The 18,382-nt window shown below is 33.5% G+C and overlaps 2 protein-coding genes and 1 pseudogene across 3 annotated transcripts; 2 read left to right on the top strand and 1 right to left on the bottom strand.

Annotated features, from left to right (window-relative positions):
• The first annotated feature begins 269 nt into the window (after positions 1-269).
• On the top strand, positions 270-2,329 carry GRF6 (growth-regulating factor 6). The gene is made up of 4 exons (XM_048091179.2): positions 270-745; positions 1,094-1,472; positions 1,785-2,048; positions 2,158-2,329. Coding segments are annotated over exons 1-4 (861 nt in total). The 5' UTR covers positions 270-528; the 3' UTR covers positions 2,159-2,329.
• Positions 2,330-7,496: 5,167 nt separating this feature from the next.
• LOC125196551 (RNA polymerase III RPC4) lies at positions 7,497-10,198 on the top strand. The gene is made up of 11 exons (XM_048095113.2): positions 7,497-7,625; positions 8,273-8,335; positions 8,428-8,486; positions 8,572-8,632; positions 8,725-8,761; positions 8,944-9,027; positions 9,107-9,144; positions 9,228-9,288; positions 9,398-9,489; positions 9,571-9,768; positions 9,857-10,198. The coding sequence occupies exons 2-11, from the start codon at positions 8,291-8,293 to the stop codon at positions 10,004-10,006; spliced, it is 825 nt and encodes a 274-aa protein (XP_047951070.2). The 5' UTR covers positions 7,497-7,625; positions 8,273-8,290; the 3' UTR covers positions 10,007-10,198.
• A 5,221-nt stretch (positions 10,199-15,419) lies between these two features.
• Positions 15,420-17,224, bottom strand: LOC125196149 (stress-response A/B barrel domain-containing protein UP3 pseudogene; annotated as a pseudogene). Its single transcript, XR_016128658.1, has 2 exons — positions 17,074-17,224; positions 15,420-16,307 (listed from the first exon to the last, which is right to left on the bottom strand). The product of XR_016128658.1 is annotated as a stress-response A/B barrel domain-containing protein UP3 pseudogene (transcript).
• Positions 17,225-18,382: the final 1,158 nt, after the last annotated feature.

The raw sequence follows: 18,382 nt of genomic DNA, 5'->3' as shown, positions 1-18,382 counted from the left end.
CATGTGAGGGAGAAAGGTGAAAATAGTAAGTGGGCGTTCACAGAGTAAAGAAAGCAAAAGCATAGAGAGAATGCAGTGAAAAAAGCAGTAATAACCGTACAATCAAAACCAAACTAAATCACCACTAAACCAATGTTAATTTGTTGTGCCTTTAGTTTATGGGTTTCCGTGTATGTGTCAGAGGCAGGGGCTGCCATAAAGGCACCAGTGTCAGCAGATGCCCACAGAGCCTGCTCCTGCTGCTGCCTCTGCCGCTGCAGTAGTCATAATATATGCACAGTACACGCTCAGACACATTTTTTTTCAAAAATTAAAAGAGAAAGAGAGTGTTGTTGCAGCAGCAGTGTGATCAGAACCATTAGTTTTTATCCATGTACAGAAGATTCTGCAACTCAAATGGTCCCTGAAATAAATATACCTACTCTCTCAGCATTCACTCTTTAACCCTCTCTTCTTTCTCTCTCAGTACTTTCATCAAACACCTTCCCTACCCTCTCTCTTTCTCTCAGTAAAAGGAAGAAGAAGAAGATGATGAGTGGCGGTGGCGGTGGCGGAGGCGGGAGGAGTAGTGGTGGGACAAGGTTTCCATTCACGGCCTCGCAATGGCAGGAGCTTGAGCATCAGGCTCTTGTGTTCAAGTACATGGTCTCTGGCATGCCCATTCCTCCAGATCTCCTCTTCACCATTAGGACAAGCCTCGATTCCTCTCTCTCCTCAAAATTCCTCATCCACCAACCACAGCATAGTATTGTTTTTTCTTCCCCCCTTTCTCCAATTTTTGTTTTTCTGATTGAAATCGGTGCTTGTTTTTGAGTTTTTTTCCGCGTAAAATCTTGGTGTCGTTTGTTTCGATGCGTGTGCCCTGTTTGTTTCTTGTTTTTTGCGATTGGAATAGTGTTAATTTGTGTTTCTCTAGTGGATATTTTGGTTACTGTGTTTTCCACGTTAAATCTTGGTGTCGTTTTGTTTCGTTTTTTGTGTTAGTGGCGTGGCCAGTTTTTGGTTTGGTTTTTTCTGTTAACTTATGGTTTTTTCGCGTGAAATCTTGGTGTTTTTTTTTTTTTTTTTTTTGCTGACGAGTGGATTGGTGCAGTTGGATGGAACAGCTTCCACATGGGATTCGGGCGGAAGATCGACCCGGAGCCGGGGCGGTGCCGGAGGACGGACGGCAAGAAGTGGAGGTGCTCGAAGGAGGCGTATCCGGATTCGAAGTACTGCGAGAGGCACATGCACCGGGGCCGAAACCGTTCAAGAAAGCCTGTGGAAATTCCGTCGCCCACTTCCGCTGCCGCCGCGGCAGCCTCGTCGTGCCGTAACGTGTCGGCATCCTCCTCGTCGACGGCTCCCATTTCTTACCTCGCGTCCGCGGCCGCGGAATCGCACTTTCTCTACCCGCATTTCCCCTCTACCCGGCCTGCCGCGGAGAGCGCGAACTTTTTCCTCGATTCGCACCCTCCGCTTAAAGACTGCAGGTACACGTCTCTCTCCGTCCCAAGTTAATTGAAGAATAAAGAAAATGATTTTTATTAAGCTAAACGCAATGAATAAAATAGAATAGATTTTAAAAATTATTTTTTGCTAAAACAGGAAATGTATACGTTATGTTATGAATGTTTTATTAATTGCTCACGTTAGGTTGGGACAGATGGAGTATATTTTATTACGAACTTCGGTGTAATCTGTGTAAAAAATATCTTAGTCCCATGAGTTGCCTAAAGCAACAAAAATGTGGGATTTAAAGATAAAACGAGTTTTCTCTTCTAATAGGCTAGTCTTTTGTGTAGGCTCGGGATTAAAGGCGAAAGTGACTTTTTCTCGTCCGAGACATTGAAACACAACAACAACACCGCGTACCACTCCGATCAGAGCTACCGCCAATACGAGCAAGACCGGTACTACACATCGGAGGAGCGGCCGAAGAAAGTGATGCACCATTTCATCGACGAGTGGGCACCGAAAGACACCGACACCACCGACGACAAAATGCCGACGCACCTGTCTATATCGGTTCCGAATTCGCTGCATGACTTCTTTGTGACACAAAAATGGTAAAGATTCTTGATCCAGATAAACCAATGCCATTTTGCAAATCAGACAAAATGCATTTTCATGTTTGTTTTTCTCCTTGCAATTAATTGATATATTGTTTTGGTGCAGAGTGAATGAAGGAAATGGAGGGGAGTGGTGAGGGTGGTTGGGACACAGTTTTTATTAGTTTTCCTTGAGTGGAAAGTGTAGTGTGTGGGAATCTGTTGGATTTTGGTATTCTACATTGTAATATTTGTTTGGTTTTGTGTTTCTCTCATTAGTATTTCTTGTTTGAAAGCCACCTGCCAATTTTGCCATATGTTTTTACTTTTTATCATCACAAGAAATTGACTGCACATCTCTCACTCTCATCACTTCAAAGAACTAACCTAATAATGTTGAGAATAACTAGTGTAATGTAACTATTTCTAGGCACCCCTTGTTTATCTAAAATTTGCATATTCCATCATCATATACTATAAATTTATGTGAATTATCTAATTTTGGCAAAATTCTGATTTTATGCATAACCATAAGATTCCATGTGGGGCCCGATTTAAGAACGCTTAAGTACAAACACTCCTCCCACATCGGGAGTCTAAGGGAAGTTAGAAGGTCTATATAATTCATATCCAACCACAATTAATTTGAGGCCTTTTGGGAATGACCCAAAAACAAATCCGTGCAGGCTTGACCCAAAGCGAACAATAATAAACGCCTGTTGCAGTCGACAATCCGAACAAGAACTGTCTGCGGACTACGGTTCAAAATCAACAATTTTTATTGTCAAAATTGCGGTCAATTTTGTGTAGATTATTATATAAATGTCCATCTATTTTTTTTCGATTGTAATTTATAAAACGTAGTCTCTACTAGTAATATTTTTTTTTATGTGAAGTTTGTTTTCGAACCAGAGATCCGTTTAAAATGAGATTTACCTAGTAGTATATCACTCAATTTAAATAGTTCAGGTTTTCTATGGTTATAATCTCAAGTCCTTGTCACTACTATTTCAATTTGTCGTCGAATCATAACTACCATGAATTTGGCAAAGCTTGGCCGTGAACTTATTTCGAATGCATAACATAAAAAAATAAATAAACATTTTGATGTACATTATCTCGTGTGTATGCATACACTAGCTAGCAAGTACCGTCGTAAATTGCAATCCAATGGCCGGCGGCAAGATTTGGTGGTTGTATTAAGCTAATGACGTGTTACGAATTGTGTATGCAAGATATGAGAAGAGAAATTATAAGTTTACGATAATAAATGTCACATTTTTCTTTTTAGTTTGTTCTATAAAAGATGTTACTTTAAAAAAAAAAGTTATCTCTCACATTAATATTAATATACTATTTTTTATCTCCACTTAACACACAAAATAACATTGCCTAAAATCATGTGTCATTACCCAAATGTGTCATCTATTATGGGACAGAATGAGTACAATTCTTCTGTTTTTATCGTCCCATAAAAACAATACTCCATATAGTATCTATTTTCTAGTACTACTTCACCGTCCTACAATAAGAGTTACATTTTTTGCAATTTTGGCCGTCCCACAATAAGAGTCATATTTCACTTTTAACATAAATGGTCAGTAGATTCCACATTCCACTAACTAACTTCACTCACTATCTATAAAACCAATATAAAAAAGTGGACCACATATTCCACTAACTTTTTCATCTTACTATTTTTTACAATTCTTAAAACTCTTGTCTACACCAAATGTGACTCTTATTGTGTGACAGAGAGATCATTATTTAATAACAATATTTTATTTACTTTTTCTTTCTGTTTTTCCTCATATTTTACCAATTACTAGTATTCCATCCGTTCTAAAAAATAGACTAGTTTTATCATTTTAGACCGCACCCAAAATTAGACCAAGTCTATATATGAAAAGGTTTCAATCAATCACACACAACTAATAATATGAAGCTCGCAGTCTATTAACACTACTTCCAATACTTTTTGTCTCTCTCTCTCTCTCTTTTTTCATCTCTCTCTTATTTTTTCAATTGTATATTAGAATCCGGACCATTAACATGTTTGTCTTCTTTTTTTTAGGACGAAGGGAGTATCAAAATCTATATTTCTTTTTTCCACCAAAGATGATCCACTTTTCTTTTCAGTTTAGACGGGTGGAGCATCATTTTACCATGTTTGAGGTGATTCCATAGAAATTAATTAGGCTAAAAATGAGCAGTGAAAAGAAAAAGAAGAGGAAAAAAGAATTTATGGTGGTGTGACATTGAGTGAGGTAAAAAGGTGTGTTTTTGTGTGGGGAAGAAAAGATGCTCCCCATTTCACTTGATAGTTGCAGTGATGTGTTTTGGTTCAAGTGTGTTTTTTGGCAGAGACTTTTGCAGGCTTTTCTACCACATCCTTGTATCTGTAGCTCTGAACTTCCAATTTCAGAACCCCACTAACTTCACTGTTTCCACCACTTTTTTCTTTGCTTATGACTGTCACCTCACTCCCACCACCTTTACCTCCTTTAATTTTGGGCAATTACAATTCAATTTTACTTCAATTCTTTTTTGTATTTTATTATCAATATTTAATTAACATATCAAAATTACTAATATCATCTAGTTTTGGTTATACAAAATTTAGTTGTTTATCATTACTCTTTTATTATACTACTACTACATGTTTCAAACTTAGGTTGATTGCAAAGAGGTATTTGACGTTTTAATTTTTACTTAAAAATGTAATGAAATAAAAACAATCGAAATTACTCATGAGTTTTTGGAAGAAAAGAAGAAAACAATAGGTTCATATATAATTTTATCAACAAATTATTTTTTAAAATTGAATATTATTTCCATTTACTCCAACAATACAATACGTGGAAGAAATTATTTTTTGCAATCACCTTAGAGAAAAATTGAATATTATTTCTTATTTTTTCCATTTACTCCAACAATTTATTAATCAATCATCTTCCATTACCATTTTTTTAAGAATTCCATTTCATAGTAGTTCCACATTGTTGTAACTTTACCTAGTCTTATTAATTATTTCATGGCCTACATGGGATGGGCAATGCGCTCCTCTTAAACTTTTTAAAAAACGAAATTTAATTTGATCGGCCCACATTTCATCAATGTAAAAAACTTTCCTAATTAGTCCTACACTTTTCCAGAACCAAAGATGCCAATTCTTTATACTTACACGTCAAACAAACCCCAAAAGAAAAAAATATATTAATATTGTGAAAATTTAACAAAAGCCAAAAGAAAAAAATAGTAACATTCCTTAAACATTTACGAGGTTGTGAAAACTTTATAAAAATAATAAATAAATATACATTGTATTAACTATAACAAAATAACAAAATAAAAAAAATACTACTACTCACTTCACCCATCACATTTTGCCATTTTGGATGTTGATACGAACTTACCATACAAAGCTCATCACAAGAAGCTAGACCACAACAATATCCTCATTCCTTTAGCTAGCAGACGCAGGTGCGACCACAACGTAATGTCAGGTCTCGCACGTTTCCTCACTATAAAACGATGGCTAAGAGCATTTTTATTTAGTAAGAAACGCTAATTTGTGTTTCAAAATATATGTAATAGAGTCGAATGAATTCATATTCTTGAATTTTCTAATTTGTCGGTTCTTTCTCGATTGCAAAAGAAAGTTCAAGATAAAACCCTTAAAACTCGAACGTCTCCACCGCCGCTCCGCCACATGTCGTCCATCTACTGTTTGATACATGTCGTCTTGGATCAAATGTCCATTTAATTAAGACCCACTGTATGTTTTATAAGTATAATCCACATTCCGCTCACACATTATAAACTATTGTATAAGTAAAATTCACATTTCACTCATTCATTCTATTTACATCACAATCAATTAATTTGTTAAAATCCGTGAAAAAAACACGTGAGTTAAAGTAATAGAAAGTACTCCCTCCGTCCCCGATTAGGAGTACCACTTTGATCGGCACGAGTTTTAAAAAATATAAAGAAAAGTTGGTTGAAAAAGTTAGTGAAACGTGAGATCCACTTTTTTATATTAGTTTTATAATAAAATGTGAGTGAAATGAGTTAGTAGAATGTAGGACCTGCTTACCATTTATGGTAAAAATGAAGTGTGCTCTTAATTGAGGACGGACCGAAATGGAAAAGTATGACTCTTAATCGGAGGCGGAGGGAGTAACTAGGTAGCTGAACAAGATAAATGCACCCAAGTTGTAAATGCAAAATGTGTTAATTCAGTAATTTTAAGGACCAGTCTCCATTTGTCACTGTCTCAATTCAAAATTAAATGATACTAGTACTTCAATAAGTAAACGAAAATATACGGTATAAAATATTGCACAAGACTAGCTAGGATAATTTAATTTGTCTCTGGAAAATAATCACATGAGAAATGAAACGCTTTTATTTCTGATCTGCAAAGATTCAGAAAACAGATGAATATAAATGTCAGCCCCATGCATTGTGAACTAAATGCAATATTTTCTTGTCTTATACCGTATCTTATTTCAGTATATAAGTTGAATTAATATATGTAGTATCATTAATTATTGACCATTTATCTATGAGCGAGTGCAATTCGTAATCATCACTCCCTCCTACTGATATTATTAGTGTCATTCATTTTAGGTACGAAATTTATGGAAGTTGGGTTTAGTTAGTTAGAAGTTAGATAAAATGGAGGAATATGAATGAATACAAAATAAGTAAGATTGGAAGTTTTTTTTTTGGGGGGATAATATTTAAGTAATTTGTGACGGACCAAAATAAAATACGACTTAAGTTCAACTGTCGGTCATGGTGGGTTGGGCTGGGCCGACTACAGTGTATTTTCAAAAAAAATTAAAATTAAGTATTTACATATTTAATATGCTTTCACATGCACCTAAGTAGGGGTGGTTATTCAATTTTATATCAGCTTTTTTGCTTAATTCGAAAAATTCAAATTTTGAGAAAATATAAACATAAATCAATTCAGAATATTAGAAAGTCTGAAGGAAAAAATAAAATAAAAAATACGAAGTACTAGAAGTTACTATTATTGTATATAGTACTTAGGTTAGAATATTTGAATAAATATCAGTGTTAACATATTTTATTTAAATATAACATTTAATAATTTTTTACATATTAGATATAATTTGATTTTTTTAATTTTAAAAAAATATATAATTGAACCAAAATCTGAATTTTGATGATAAATAATTCTCATCATATTCAAATCTGAATTGAATTTAATATTTCAATTAGAGTAGTTAAACTACACATATTTTGCTAACTTACCGTTAATTTAAAAAAAATTCGTTTTTTAACCTAAATACATAATAAAATTAAGAAAGCCCAAAGCCTAACTAAATCTTCAATATATTTTATTAAATAAAGAATTCCATAAAAAAAAACTATATTTATAATTAAGTGAAACTCTTATATTAACAAAGTTAAACCTAATTTATGAAACCGCGCCTCAATACGACGTCGTCTTGTTCCAGAATTTCGCCGCCTCCAAAAATTCGTCTCTGTTGTTTCTTCTCCAGAAATTGATTCTTCCTCCATCACCATCTTCGTGAATTTCAGTGACAAAGCGTAGAAGTAAGTTTAGTATGTTTTGTGTGATTGAAGTTGGAATTTCGGATCAATTATGATACGCATTGGCTGTTTAAGCTCTGTATTCCTCGGGATTTCTATTTCTGTGAAAAAATCATTGCTGTAAACCTGTTTATTCGTCTGGATTTGTATTTCTTTTGATACTTGTTCGTCTGCCTCTCTCCATCAGTCGCCGCGGAGATTAGGCCTTCTCTGTTTCCCATCAATTGAATTATTTTAGTTGATTATTGTAGACAATTGAATTGAATCATCTCTGTGATCGCATTGATTAATTGATTTCAATTTTTGTATAACATCAGCTGAAATTTTACATGTTAATGTAGAAGCAGCTCTGTTTCAATCTGCAATTGAATACACTGCAATTTTAATTGATTATTATTGTAGACAATTTAATTCAATCTTTTTTGTGATCGCCTTGATTAACTTATTTCAATTTGTGTATTGCATCAGCTTCAATTTTACATGTTAATGCAGAAGCAGCTCTGTTTCAATCTGCAATTGAATACAATGCGAAAACACTCTCTTTCTCTCACTGATTGTGTGTTGGGATATTGGAACTCTTTCTTAGGGCATTCCTGTTTGGTTTAAGCATGAACGTAATATGTGTATTTGATTAAATCAATCTTGTTCAGATCAAAAGTGTAAGCGTCATGGATCTTGATCCGTTGGCTGGCCCTGCCAAGGTGCCTAGGAAGGTAAGGGCACCTGTGTATTATCAATCGAATATGTTTGTTGAAATTGGTGATCATCGTGTTAAATAGACCTCGATTTGATTGCCCTTTCTTAGGTGAAATATAAGCCAAAAGCTCCTGTCAAGAAAGTAAAGAAAGAAGTCGTTCCTAAAGTGTAATCATCTTAATCCTCGAGTGTTTTGATTCGTATGAATCAGTTTTAGTTAAACCTCTTTGATGATTTCTGATGTTTGGTTTAGTGAGAAAGAAGAAGGCGACATTGATGAGGCCAAGGCAGAGTATCTTCTGCGCCGCCTTCATGTATTCCCGACTTTCACTATTTTTATGGCAAAGTCTGTAGATGTGGTGCATACCTTGTTAACTTATGCAGAAATGATTTATTTTTATTGTAGGAAACATCTTCAGGTAGGCCGAAGCCTGAAAAGAAAGGTAATCATCTCTTTAGCTTATATATAGCTTCTTTATAGTGTCTGTATTGGAAATTTAATTGTGATGCTTCTGAAGTTGTTTCTAGTAAATTTTAGTAATCAAACAACTTATTTAGGATCGTTGTTCACCACAAACAGTTTATGCTGATCATTGCTTAATCCTAATTGTCTTCTTGATTCCAGCTCAACTTGCCCAAGTTGCATTCGGTGTTGCAGAAGCATCTACCTTCAAGTCATATCATCCTTCCAATGGCACATCTTCCGATGGCAAGTCCTAAGAACGTGTAATTTTTTCACTATGACAAAAGCGGAATGATGTTGTTTAACAATAGTGTTTCACATGCAGGGATTCCCAAAGTGGGGAAAGAATATAAAGAACCGTGGGTAAGCAATTTGTGAACAAAGCTCTTGTTTGGTGGTTAATAATGTCCTCTACATATGTTTAAGCTTCTTTTTCCTTACCGCAGAATTACTACTCGAATTATCCTGTAACACTTCCCATTAGAAGACCTTATGCAGGAAATCCAGGTATGACGTAGGCAGCTGATTCGCTAGTATACCTTCGTTATGTTTACATTGTTGAATTACCTTTCTACTGTGTACTGCATCTATGAAATTTTTTTTTATGAACTTGTAGAAATTCTTGATAAAGAAGAATTTGATGGAGATGAAGGGACACCCGTACCTGAAGAAAATCCAAGAAATGCAGCTCAAGAACTCGGCCTTTTGGTTGATATTTTGTTGCATGATGAATCTTAAATATGCATACCCTTGATATTGGGTTGTGATCTTTCATGATATTGTTGGCAGGACAAAAGTCCGGAGAATAATATGTTCTTCCTTCAGCTACCAAAGATGCTGCCCGGGATAGCACAGTTAGCTGATCCAGAAGCCCCAGAATCTCAAAACCTCACAACTTTGGATTCACTGCCACAAGGATTGATTGGGAAAATGTTGGTATATAAGAGTGGTGCTGTGAAGATGAAGATTGGAAATGCAATATACAATGTAAGTGTTACACAACACGGCCCTGTTTTTGTTGGTTTCGTTATAGAATTAGGCGTTGATACAGCTGATCGGGAGATGCGTATGCCAGGTGACTGCAGGGATGAAGTGCATGTTCGCGCAAGATGTTGTCGCCATCAATGCAGAGAAGAAGCTCTGTTGCAACCTGGGAGAGTTGAACAAGCGCGCAGTCGCAACCCTGGACCTTGACAGCATGCTGCAAGGTATGACTGATTTATGATGATTCTTTTGTTCATCAACTTAGGAAAATTTTGCTTGCAAGTTCCGGAATCAATAATCATTGAGCCCTATATTTAAATGAGAGCATAAAGTAAATCACTTAGAACATTTTGTTTTGAAATATTACCTTTACTTTGTACTGTTACACAATGACATTCTCATTGTGTTTAAGATATTGGGATATTGTTTTTTATTGATAGATATTCATTTTATCATCTGCCAATTCTATTTTCAATATTTGATTAGTAGTATATTCACACACTGTACACACATGTTAAGTTTTGAATTCGAATATTTTCCTTGTAGTTTTGAAATATTCAACAAAAACGCAATATTGAAAAGTAAATAAATTTTAATTATTTGGCCTTCATTATAAATAAATTTTTCTAACTCTTTTTTTTCTTATTTGTCACTCACAAGTTTCTATTTCTTAAAATAGCGATGGAAGAAATTGTTATGCTTTCTTTCAAAATCAAAGTAATAAAATCTCCTAAAATAAGAGGGGAGTAATTGAATTTGGTGTTCGTATCGAAATTCTACTTTTTGTTAGCATGATGGGTGAAAAAGTGGAAAATAGTTTAATTGTTTAGGATTTATGTTAGTAACTTATTATTAATACATGAGAGAAAATAGCCTCATGCCAAATTTGGCGTATCGAACTAGCACTACGCTTTAAAATTTTACATAACCTGTAAATATGACATGTAAATATTTTGTTATTAAATGATTTAAACCATATTATATTTATAATATTATCATTATTATGTTATTAATAAACTTCTGAATTATTCAAATGTAATTATTTAGATCATCATAATGAAAAAAATTATTATTTGTATTATTAATATTTTTTATAAATTAAAAATCCATTTAAAAAGTTTTAAATAGTAAATATCTTTAATTTTAATAGCAATCATATGTATTACTACTATCATGCAATATTATTATTACTGTAATATTATGTCATCAATTAATACATTATTAAGAAAATAATTATCAAAATTATGAATTATAATGATATGCTAACTATTACTGTTATTTTCTTAATTATCAACTAATTAAACAAATTCTAATATAGTTTTGAAATTAAATGCTCCATATTTATAATAATTCTTTTTTATATATTTTTTTTCACTTAACTGAGTTAACACTATTCTTAATCACGTACTCAAAATAAAGCCTCTACTATAGCGGAGTGAGTACTTAATTATAATAATAATAATAATAATAATAATAATAATAATAATAAATAATTGCAATTATAATTATAATGATATTATTATTGTTATTGATCTATAACTTCTTAAGATAATAAAATATGTTACTATTTAATTTGTGAATTATAATAATAAAAATATCAATAATAACAATGATTATTACAATTTTTATTATTTTGTTTAAATCATGAATTATATTTATTTATAATATTACTATAATAATAACAATAATAAATAACTCTATTTATATAATTATAGTAGTAATCATATTTATTACTATCACATTATTGATTATTGTTATTAATCAATAAGTTATTAAGAAAATAATGATATAATTATCACTGTTATATTCTAATAATATTAATAATAATTTTATTAATTAAAATTTGATTATAAAAATCTTACTTTAATTATTTCACAGAGTTAGTAGTATATATATATATCTTGGCATGCTTTGAAGAGATTATATCACACATAAATACTAAATTTTGAAATACTAAGAAATAGCAATGGCTTCTAATTCTAGTTCTAGTAAAAAACAAGTGAAGAAGGCTGTGGAGAAGAAAGGAGAAACTAAAGATGCTGATGCATGGGCAGCAAAGGCTCTTAATGAATTTCCATTGCATGATCCAATCCCTGATTTACACACCATATACTCGACTGCTGGTCAAGGGTCTATAAGGTACAAATTGGAGTATGAAAAAAATACCTAAGTAATAGGAGTATTATCACCATTGTTCATTACGAACATTAGGTGATATATAATGATTATCTAGCATAGAATAAATAGGGCAATATTGCTTTGCTCCTATATATATCTATATCTACAGTTATGTGTTTTTTGTTTTGTCGGGGTTTCTTCGGTTTCGGAAGAGCTTGTGAGATGTTGTTTTGTTTTGCGCTTTTACATGTGTTTTGTAGCAAAGTCCTGATGGTCGCTCTGTTGAACTGTTGCTCACTATCTTCGGTAGTTTGAGTGTTTCTCTTTCTATATAAAAAAATGTATCGAAGACCAATAATATGTGTTGGAATGAAAGTTATGTAATCGATTCGTTTTTCTTTTATGTTTGGTTATTAATTGACAATTTTATTTTTGTAGTATTTTTTTCTAGCAATTTGGCCTTTAGTATAAATATGTCAACAATCGTCAACGAGATTCTCTATTTTTCTAACTCCTTTTTTGTACTAATTTGTTACTCTCAATTTTCCATTACCAATGGATGCCGACTTCTCGGTGAGGCAACGGTTTTTTTGTAACCTTCGGGATTGAGGTTTACTTTCCATTTTTCGTTCGCCATCTATTGCTAAGCTATCAAATTGACTCTGCTGTCCGACACGTCTCACAGTGATGATCTCTTTACTGGATCCAATCCTACTAGTTTTGCTTTCAATATCCACGGTTGCATAGATCACCACTTCCCTTATCATAAGATTTTTTGATACAAATCATAAGTTTGTTTTTTTTGTCTCCTTTAAATTTGTCGTCAACTTCACAGTGTGGCAGTTCCACCTCCATTATTCGTCCATTATCAAGCACCTACGGCCTTATTTGATCTATCCGATCCTACGGATTCCGCTTTCGATATCAACCGTTGCCTAAATCGTCACTTCAACTATAATAAAATTGTCTTGGGCAATCCAAAATCGAGTTTGTCTACGACATTGATGGACGATAGTGATTATCGATGTTTCATTTGATACTAATCGTTATTTTGATGAAAATTGATTATAACTTTCATATTCAAATATTTCATAAAAATATAGTAGTATCTTATGATCCATTTTTGATTGAATGGCTGAGCCATTAATGGGGAATATCTGCGTTTCATTTGATACAAATCATGATATTATCTTCATGAAAATTGATCAAAAATATCACATACAAATATTTCACATAGTAGTTCAATTCTTCTACTTATTTAGATGAACAAAACAGCCATTGTTTGAAAATCGGGGCAGAAGCTTAAAGACTGCCGGAGGCCGCCGGTTTCTGCGCCGGCACCGCATAATCGGGCACCACCACGTCGTCGAGGGCCCACTCACCACCTCCGATATAATTCACATAAGGCCAATTACTATGAAATAGCCTCAATTCAAGTAGGAGTAATAAATTGAAGGACAACTTTCTACCACCTTTAATCTTTTAATTCCACTAAGAATACAAGAAATTAGATATAATAAAAAAAATGTTACCAATTTTTCGGAATGGGTGTGAAGCTTCTTTCTTTAGTTGAGGATGGAGAATTTTAGTGCTCCTCTCTTACTCTTTTTATATTATTTCATAAACGGCAAACAATTAAACTATAATGAAATTTTCTTAATAGGGTATGTAGTAGTGCTAAGCAAAATTAAACTATCTGAGAGTAAATAAAAAATTAATAGGAAAAGAGATAATAAAATAGAAATGAAAATATAAGAGAATAAAAGTAAAATAGAAAGAGAGTTATTAATTGCCAGAAAAATATGAAAAAATCAGTACTACTATGTTTGAATTTGTTTTCACTTATTTAACCTTGAAATAGAATTAATTAGAAAATTAATTTTTTAGCTTGTACCATAAATAGAAAAGTTAGTAGGAAAAACTTAGTACTATGTTTGAATTGGTTTTCAATTATATAACCGTGAAACAATATGGTTGTCTGAATACTATATATTGTTGATATTTTTAACTTAAGAACATTATTTTCTCTATACAATAGAGTCATAGACGTCTTTGCTTAACTTAATGGCGATGACATACACATATGATTTCACGACTGATATATTAGATAAAATTCTATCAAAATAATTTGTTGCAGGATACTTGAAAACACATTCAAACTTCATGATTTTTCCACCTATTTTTAAACTTGTGGCACACACCAACATTGACAAAATTATTTGCCATATTCATATATACTTTGACTACTCTTCTTTGGGAGTAGTATAACATTAACATAAATGAACAAACCGAATGCATCAAAAGTGTTTCTATCTCTCTCACAAATGAACTAAGTGCAGCTGAAGTAACTCTTATACTCTGGGATATTTTGATCCAAAAAGTCATAAAAAGTGCAAATTAAAGTCATGTAGCTATATCAATTATACTCCGAGATTCATGGACGTCTAATGATATGTTTAAAGTATAAAAATTGTAGAGGATCTAGTGCAATGTTCAAGGGACTAAAAATACAAAACTCTCTATTTACTTAGTAAATAGATTTGTTTTTTTGTTTTAATATGAAATTAAGTACTTCATTATAAAAAGATTTCCAAATCAAATATACAACACAAATCTGCGTGGATCTTAGGTGTGAATATAGAAATTGTATCCATCTAATTTTTCATCTAAGGAAGATGAATCGTGTCATAGATTGGACTGAAAACGAATAGTCAAAATATTTTGTACGAGTTGTGTAAAAGTAGTTTTTTTTTCTTCACATTTACCGCAATCTTTAATGTTTACTTCTTCACATGTAACTCTGCATCAACTTCTCTGCCAATATAAAATCTTTCCAGTTGCTGCCTTGGACTCTTTGTGGGGGAATTTTGCTAATTCAAGGTGGTGGGAGCTTGATTATTTACATGATTTTGTTTTATTTGATACTCCTACATTTTAGTATTCTTTTTTTCTTTTCATATTATTTCAGGAACGGCAACAATAATTAATGTAGGTAGTAGCCCTTCTAAGTTTTCCACTTAATGGAGTATTTGATAGTAGTACTACATAAAAAGATCAACTACTGCATTTACAATCAACAACTGATAATAGATGCTATGTCCATTTTACACATGCACGTTTAACACATAAATTCAGGTATTGATATTTAGTGAATTGAATTATACTACTAAAATAAGTGAGAAATAAAGTTTAGAGAAGTGATTAGGTATTTCACATTTAAAACTGATTTATGATTTTTAGTTTCTTTTAAATAAATTAGTATATTATATGTTTATCTATTAAAATGGTTCTATCCTCTCTCTTCCACATTTTTTGTGGTACGCAGTATTATCCAAAATAAAATTCTAACTCGCAACTTCCTTCCATTAAAGAATGTATGTTCTGAAAATTTGTCATATACTTCCATTTCCATCCGTCCCTCAACACTCTCAAATCAAATACTGAATTTATCACATCTCTCTTTTTATAGTGGTGAATATCTGCGTTTCATTCGATACAAATCATGATATTATCTTCATGAAATTAAAACTATCACATACAAATATTTCAGAAAATAACTCTTAACAATCCTTCAATTCTCCCACTTATTTAGAATTGTGGATGAACAAAACAACCATTGTTTGGTACATAATCAACAAACAAGGGCGGAAGGAGCAAGAAAAACGAGTGAAGCTTAAAGGCGGGCGGCAGCCGCCGGAACAGAGGCCGGCACCGCATAATCGAGCACCACCACGTCATCGAGGTGCTCACTCACCACCTCCGATACGGCGCCCAATGCTTCGAGCTCCTTGACCACCGCAATCGACGCGATCGAGAAGCCCTTGCTCCTCTCCGGCGAGAAATTCTCCCCCGCCGTCAGCTGCTCGATCGCATCGAATTTCCCCTCCATCCCTCTCGCGATCTCCAAAACCTCGCCCTTCCCGCTCTCGTCCTTCACCTTCATCACCGTCAGCCGCAGCGCCGCCCCGGGAGGGACCGCCACCGGCCCGGAGAAGTCCTCCGCCACCCAATCGACGGCCATGACGTCGTCCACGACGGGCTTCACGTAACCGGCCACGACGGCGACGTGGACGGGGTCGTCGGTGTAGGAGGCGAGGTCGGACTTGGAGCGGTAGCGAGAGTGGAGCATGTGGGTGAAGGTGAGGGCCGCGGAGCGGCAGCGGGAGACGGGGCCGGCGGAGATGTGGAGGACGGAGTCGAGGGTCGCGAGGCCGTTGAGGTTGCGTATCATGTCGTTGACGGCGGAGGGGTCGGCCGAGGGCTTGGCTTTGAGTAGGACGACGTGCTCGATGATCTGGCTCGGGGCGGAGGAAGACATTCGGACGGAGAAAGGGGCGCGGGGATTGCGGCGGAGCAGCGGCGGAGAAGGAGAGTGAAGGGAGAGAGCGGCAGGTCTTACACGAAGCATTGTTGGAGTGTGAATTCTGCTTACATTTTACCAATCAAATTAGTTAAATTTTGAATAAAACTAACTCCATATATCAATATACTCCTAAAAATGAAAATAAAACTAGATTATAGTGTAGATTTCTAAACCACATTTCACTATGCAAGCTAACAAGATGAATATTATCTATTCTTGATTGAATTTGGATCTGTACACTACGGGGGTGTTCGGTTGTCAAGATTTAAATCCCATGATTAAATATGTATGATGCTTGACTCATAAGATTGAACCCTACAACTTAATATAGTCTCATGATAATTAGTCATAGCCTCCCTCATCCAACTAAAATAATCTCACAACTTAATCCTAGATGGATAGTCTCATGATAATTAGCCATAGCCTCCCCCTCCAACTAAAATAATCCATAACTTAATCCTAGATGGATAGTCTCATGATTATTAGTCATGGCAACCGAACGCCACCTACTAGTATTTGTTTATTAAAATGTGTTTTTAATTTATAGAGCAATTTTCTCAGTTGAAGGATTTGGAGTCTCTTGGGAATTATGTCGAACAGGTGATAGGGCATTCCATAGCATCAATTTTCCATTCCAATCTCGAAAAAATCACCCCCAATTCAAGTCATAAATTCTAGCAGACAAGTTTGAGCATCACATAAAGCCAATTAACATGAAATCCCCCCAATTCAAGTCATAAATTGAAGGACAACTTACTACAACCTTAATCTTTCTAAGTCAATGTTAGAATACAAGAGGAATAAGATATGCTATAAAAAATGCTTACCAATTTTCAGGAATGGGTGTGAAGCTTGTTCCTTCAATGGAGGATGGAGAAATCCGGCGGTAGTATTTCAGGTGAAGGAAACCGAGAGGAGTATATGTAGTGAGAGAATTGAGGATGGAGAATTTTTTTTCTTTTTCTCTTTTAATTTCATAAACGGCAAACAATAATTAATATAGCTAGCCTTCTAAATTTTCCACTTTTTAATGATTATTTGATGCATGAAAGATCCACTAGTAGTACTACTATCTTGACATAGATATTGATTTTAGTGAATTATAAATAATAGTATTAAAATAAAAAAGAAATAAAGTTTAAATGAAAAAAGGGGATAAAGTATAATTGATAATTAAAGAATAAAGTAATTAGAAGATAAGATGTTAATATAAGAAAGATTTAAATTATTATAAAAAAAAAATATTTTCACTTGGATTAAAACATTTTTTTTTTTAAATACATCTCACTTATATTGAGACATGATAATATCATTTATATCTTATAATTTCCAACTGAGTTAGAGTCAAAATTTTTGGGCACTAAGATTAAGAAATTGTGTTAAAAAGTAGAGCAGAATAGATGAATAAACTAGGAAAAATAAAGAGAGGATAAAGTAAGGGTGATTGTATTTTTTGTTTTTTGTCAATAAAAGAAATGATTCAACTTAGTTGAGACAACCCAAAAATGAATATTCCGATTCAACTTAGTTGGGACAAATGTAGTAGTATCTTCTATCATGTTTTATTTTATCTTTATTTCCCCTTATTTAAAAAAAAAATCTCAACTTTTGTGTCCAATAAAATAATTCTATTTAATTGGAACAAAGCTAGTCTAAAATTTATTCCTTTCTCCACCTAATAAGTGAGATATTTCATTTTGACATGATATTACGATATTATCTGTCATTTCGTAAATTTATTACTACATTTCAAAATTTTGTTTCATGGTTTGAAATCAATGTGAAGAAAAATTGTTTTGATATAAAAAAAATCTTACATTGTACCATAACTTTAAAAAATTAATAAGAAAAAATTAGTACTCCTATTATGTTTGAATTTGTGTCCACTTATTTCACAGTGAAATATAGTGTGATTTGAACACTATATATTAACGTTGATGTTTTTAACTAAACGATAATTTTACGAGTCAAAGATGGTGTTGTTTAACTTAATGGCAGTGATATACACTTGCTTTCACGATTGTTATATCAGATAAAATTTCATAAAATAATTCACTACGAAATATGTACGAATACATAAAAACTTTATGATCTTTCCGTCTTTTTTAAAACATGTGGCACTCACCAACATTGACA

Source organism: Salvia hispanica, chromosome 4, assembly GCF_029641045.1.
Source record: "Salvia hispanica isolate PSC_SH4W2 chromosome 4, Shi_PSC_v1, whole genome shotgun sequence".
NCBI lineage: Eukaryota > Viridiplantae > Streptophyta > Magnoliopsida > Lamiales > Lamiaceae > Salvia > Salvia hispanica.
This window is presented reverse-complemented; position numbering and strand designations above follow the sequence as displayed.

Coding starts and splice junctions, on each gene's coding strand:
- GRF6 (XM_048091179.2), top strand. CDS start 529: ATGATGAGTGGCGGTGGCGGTGGCGGAGGCGGGAGGAGTAGTGGTGGG. Junction 746..1,093: donor CATCCACCAACCACAGCATA/GTATTGTTTTTT, acceptor GGATTGGTGCAG/TTGGATGGAACAGCTTCCAC. Junction 1,473..1,784: donor CCTCCGCTTAAAGACTGCAG/GTACACGTCTCT, acceptor TCTTTTGTGTAG/GCTCGGGATTAAAGGCGAAA.
- LOC125196551 (XM_048095113.2), top strand. CDS start 8,291: ATGGATCTTGATCCGTTGGCTGGCCCTGCCAAGGTGCCTAGGAAG. Junction 9,028..9,106: donor CAATGGCACATCTTCCGATG/GCAAGTCCTAAG, acceptor TTTCACATGCAG/GGATTCCCAAAGTGGGGAAA. Junction 9,145..9,227: donor AAGAATATAAAGAACCGTGG/GTAAGCAATTTG, acceptor TCCTTACCGCAG/AATTACTACTCGAATTATCC.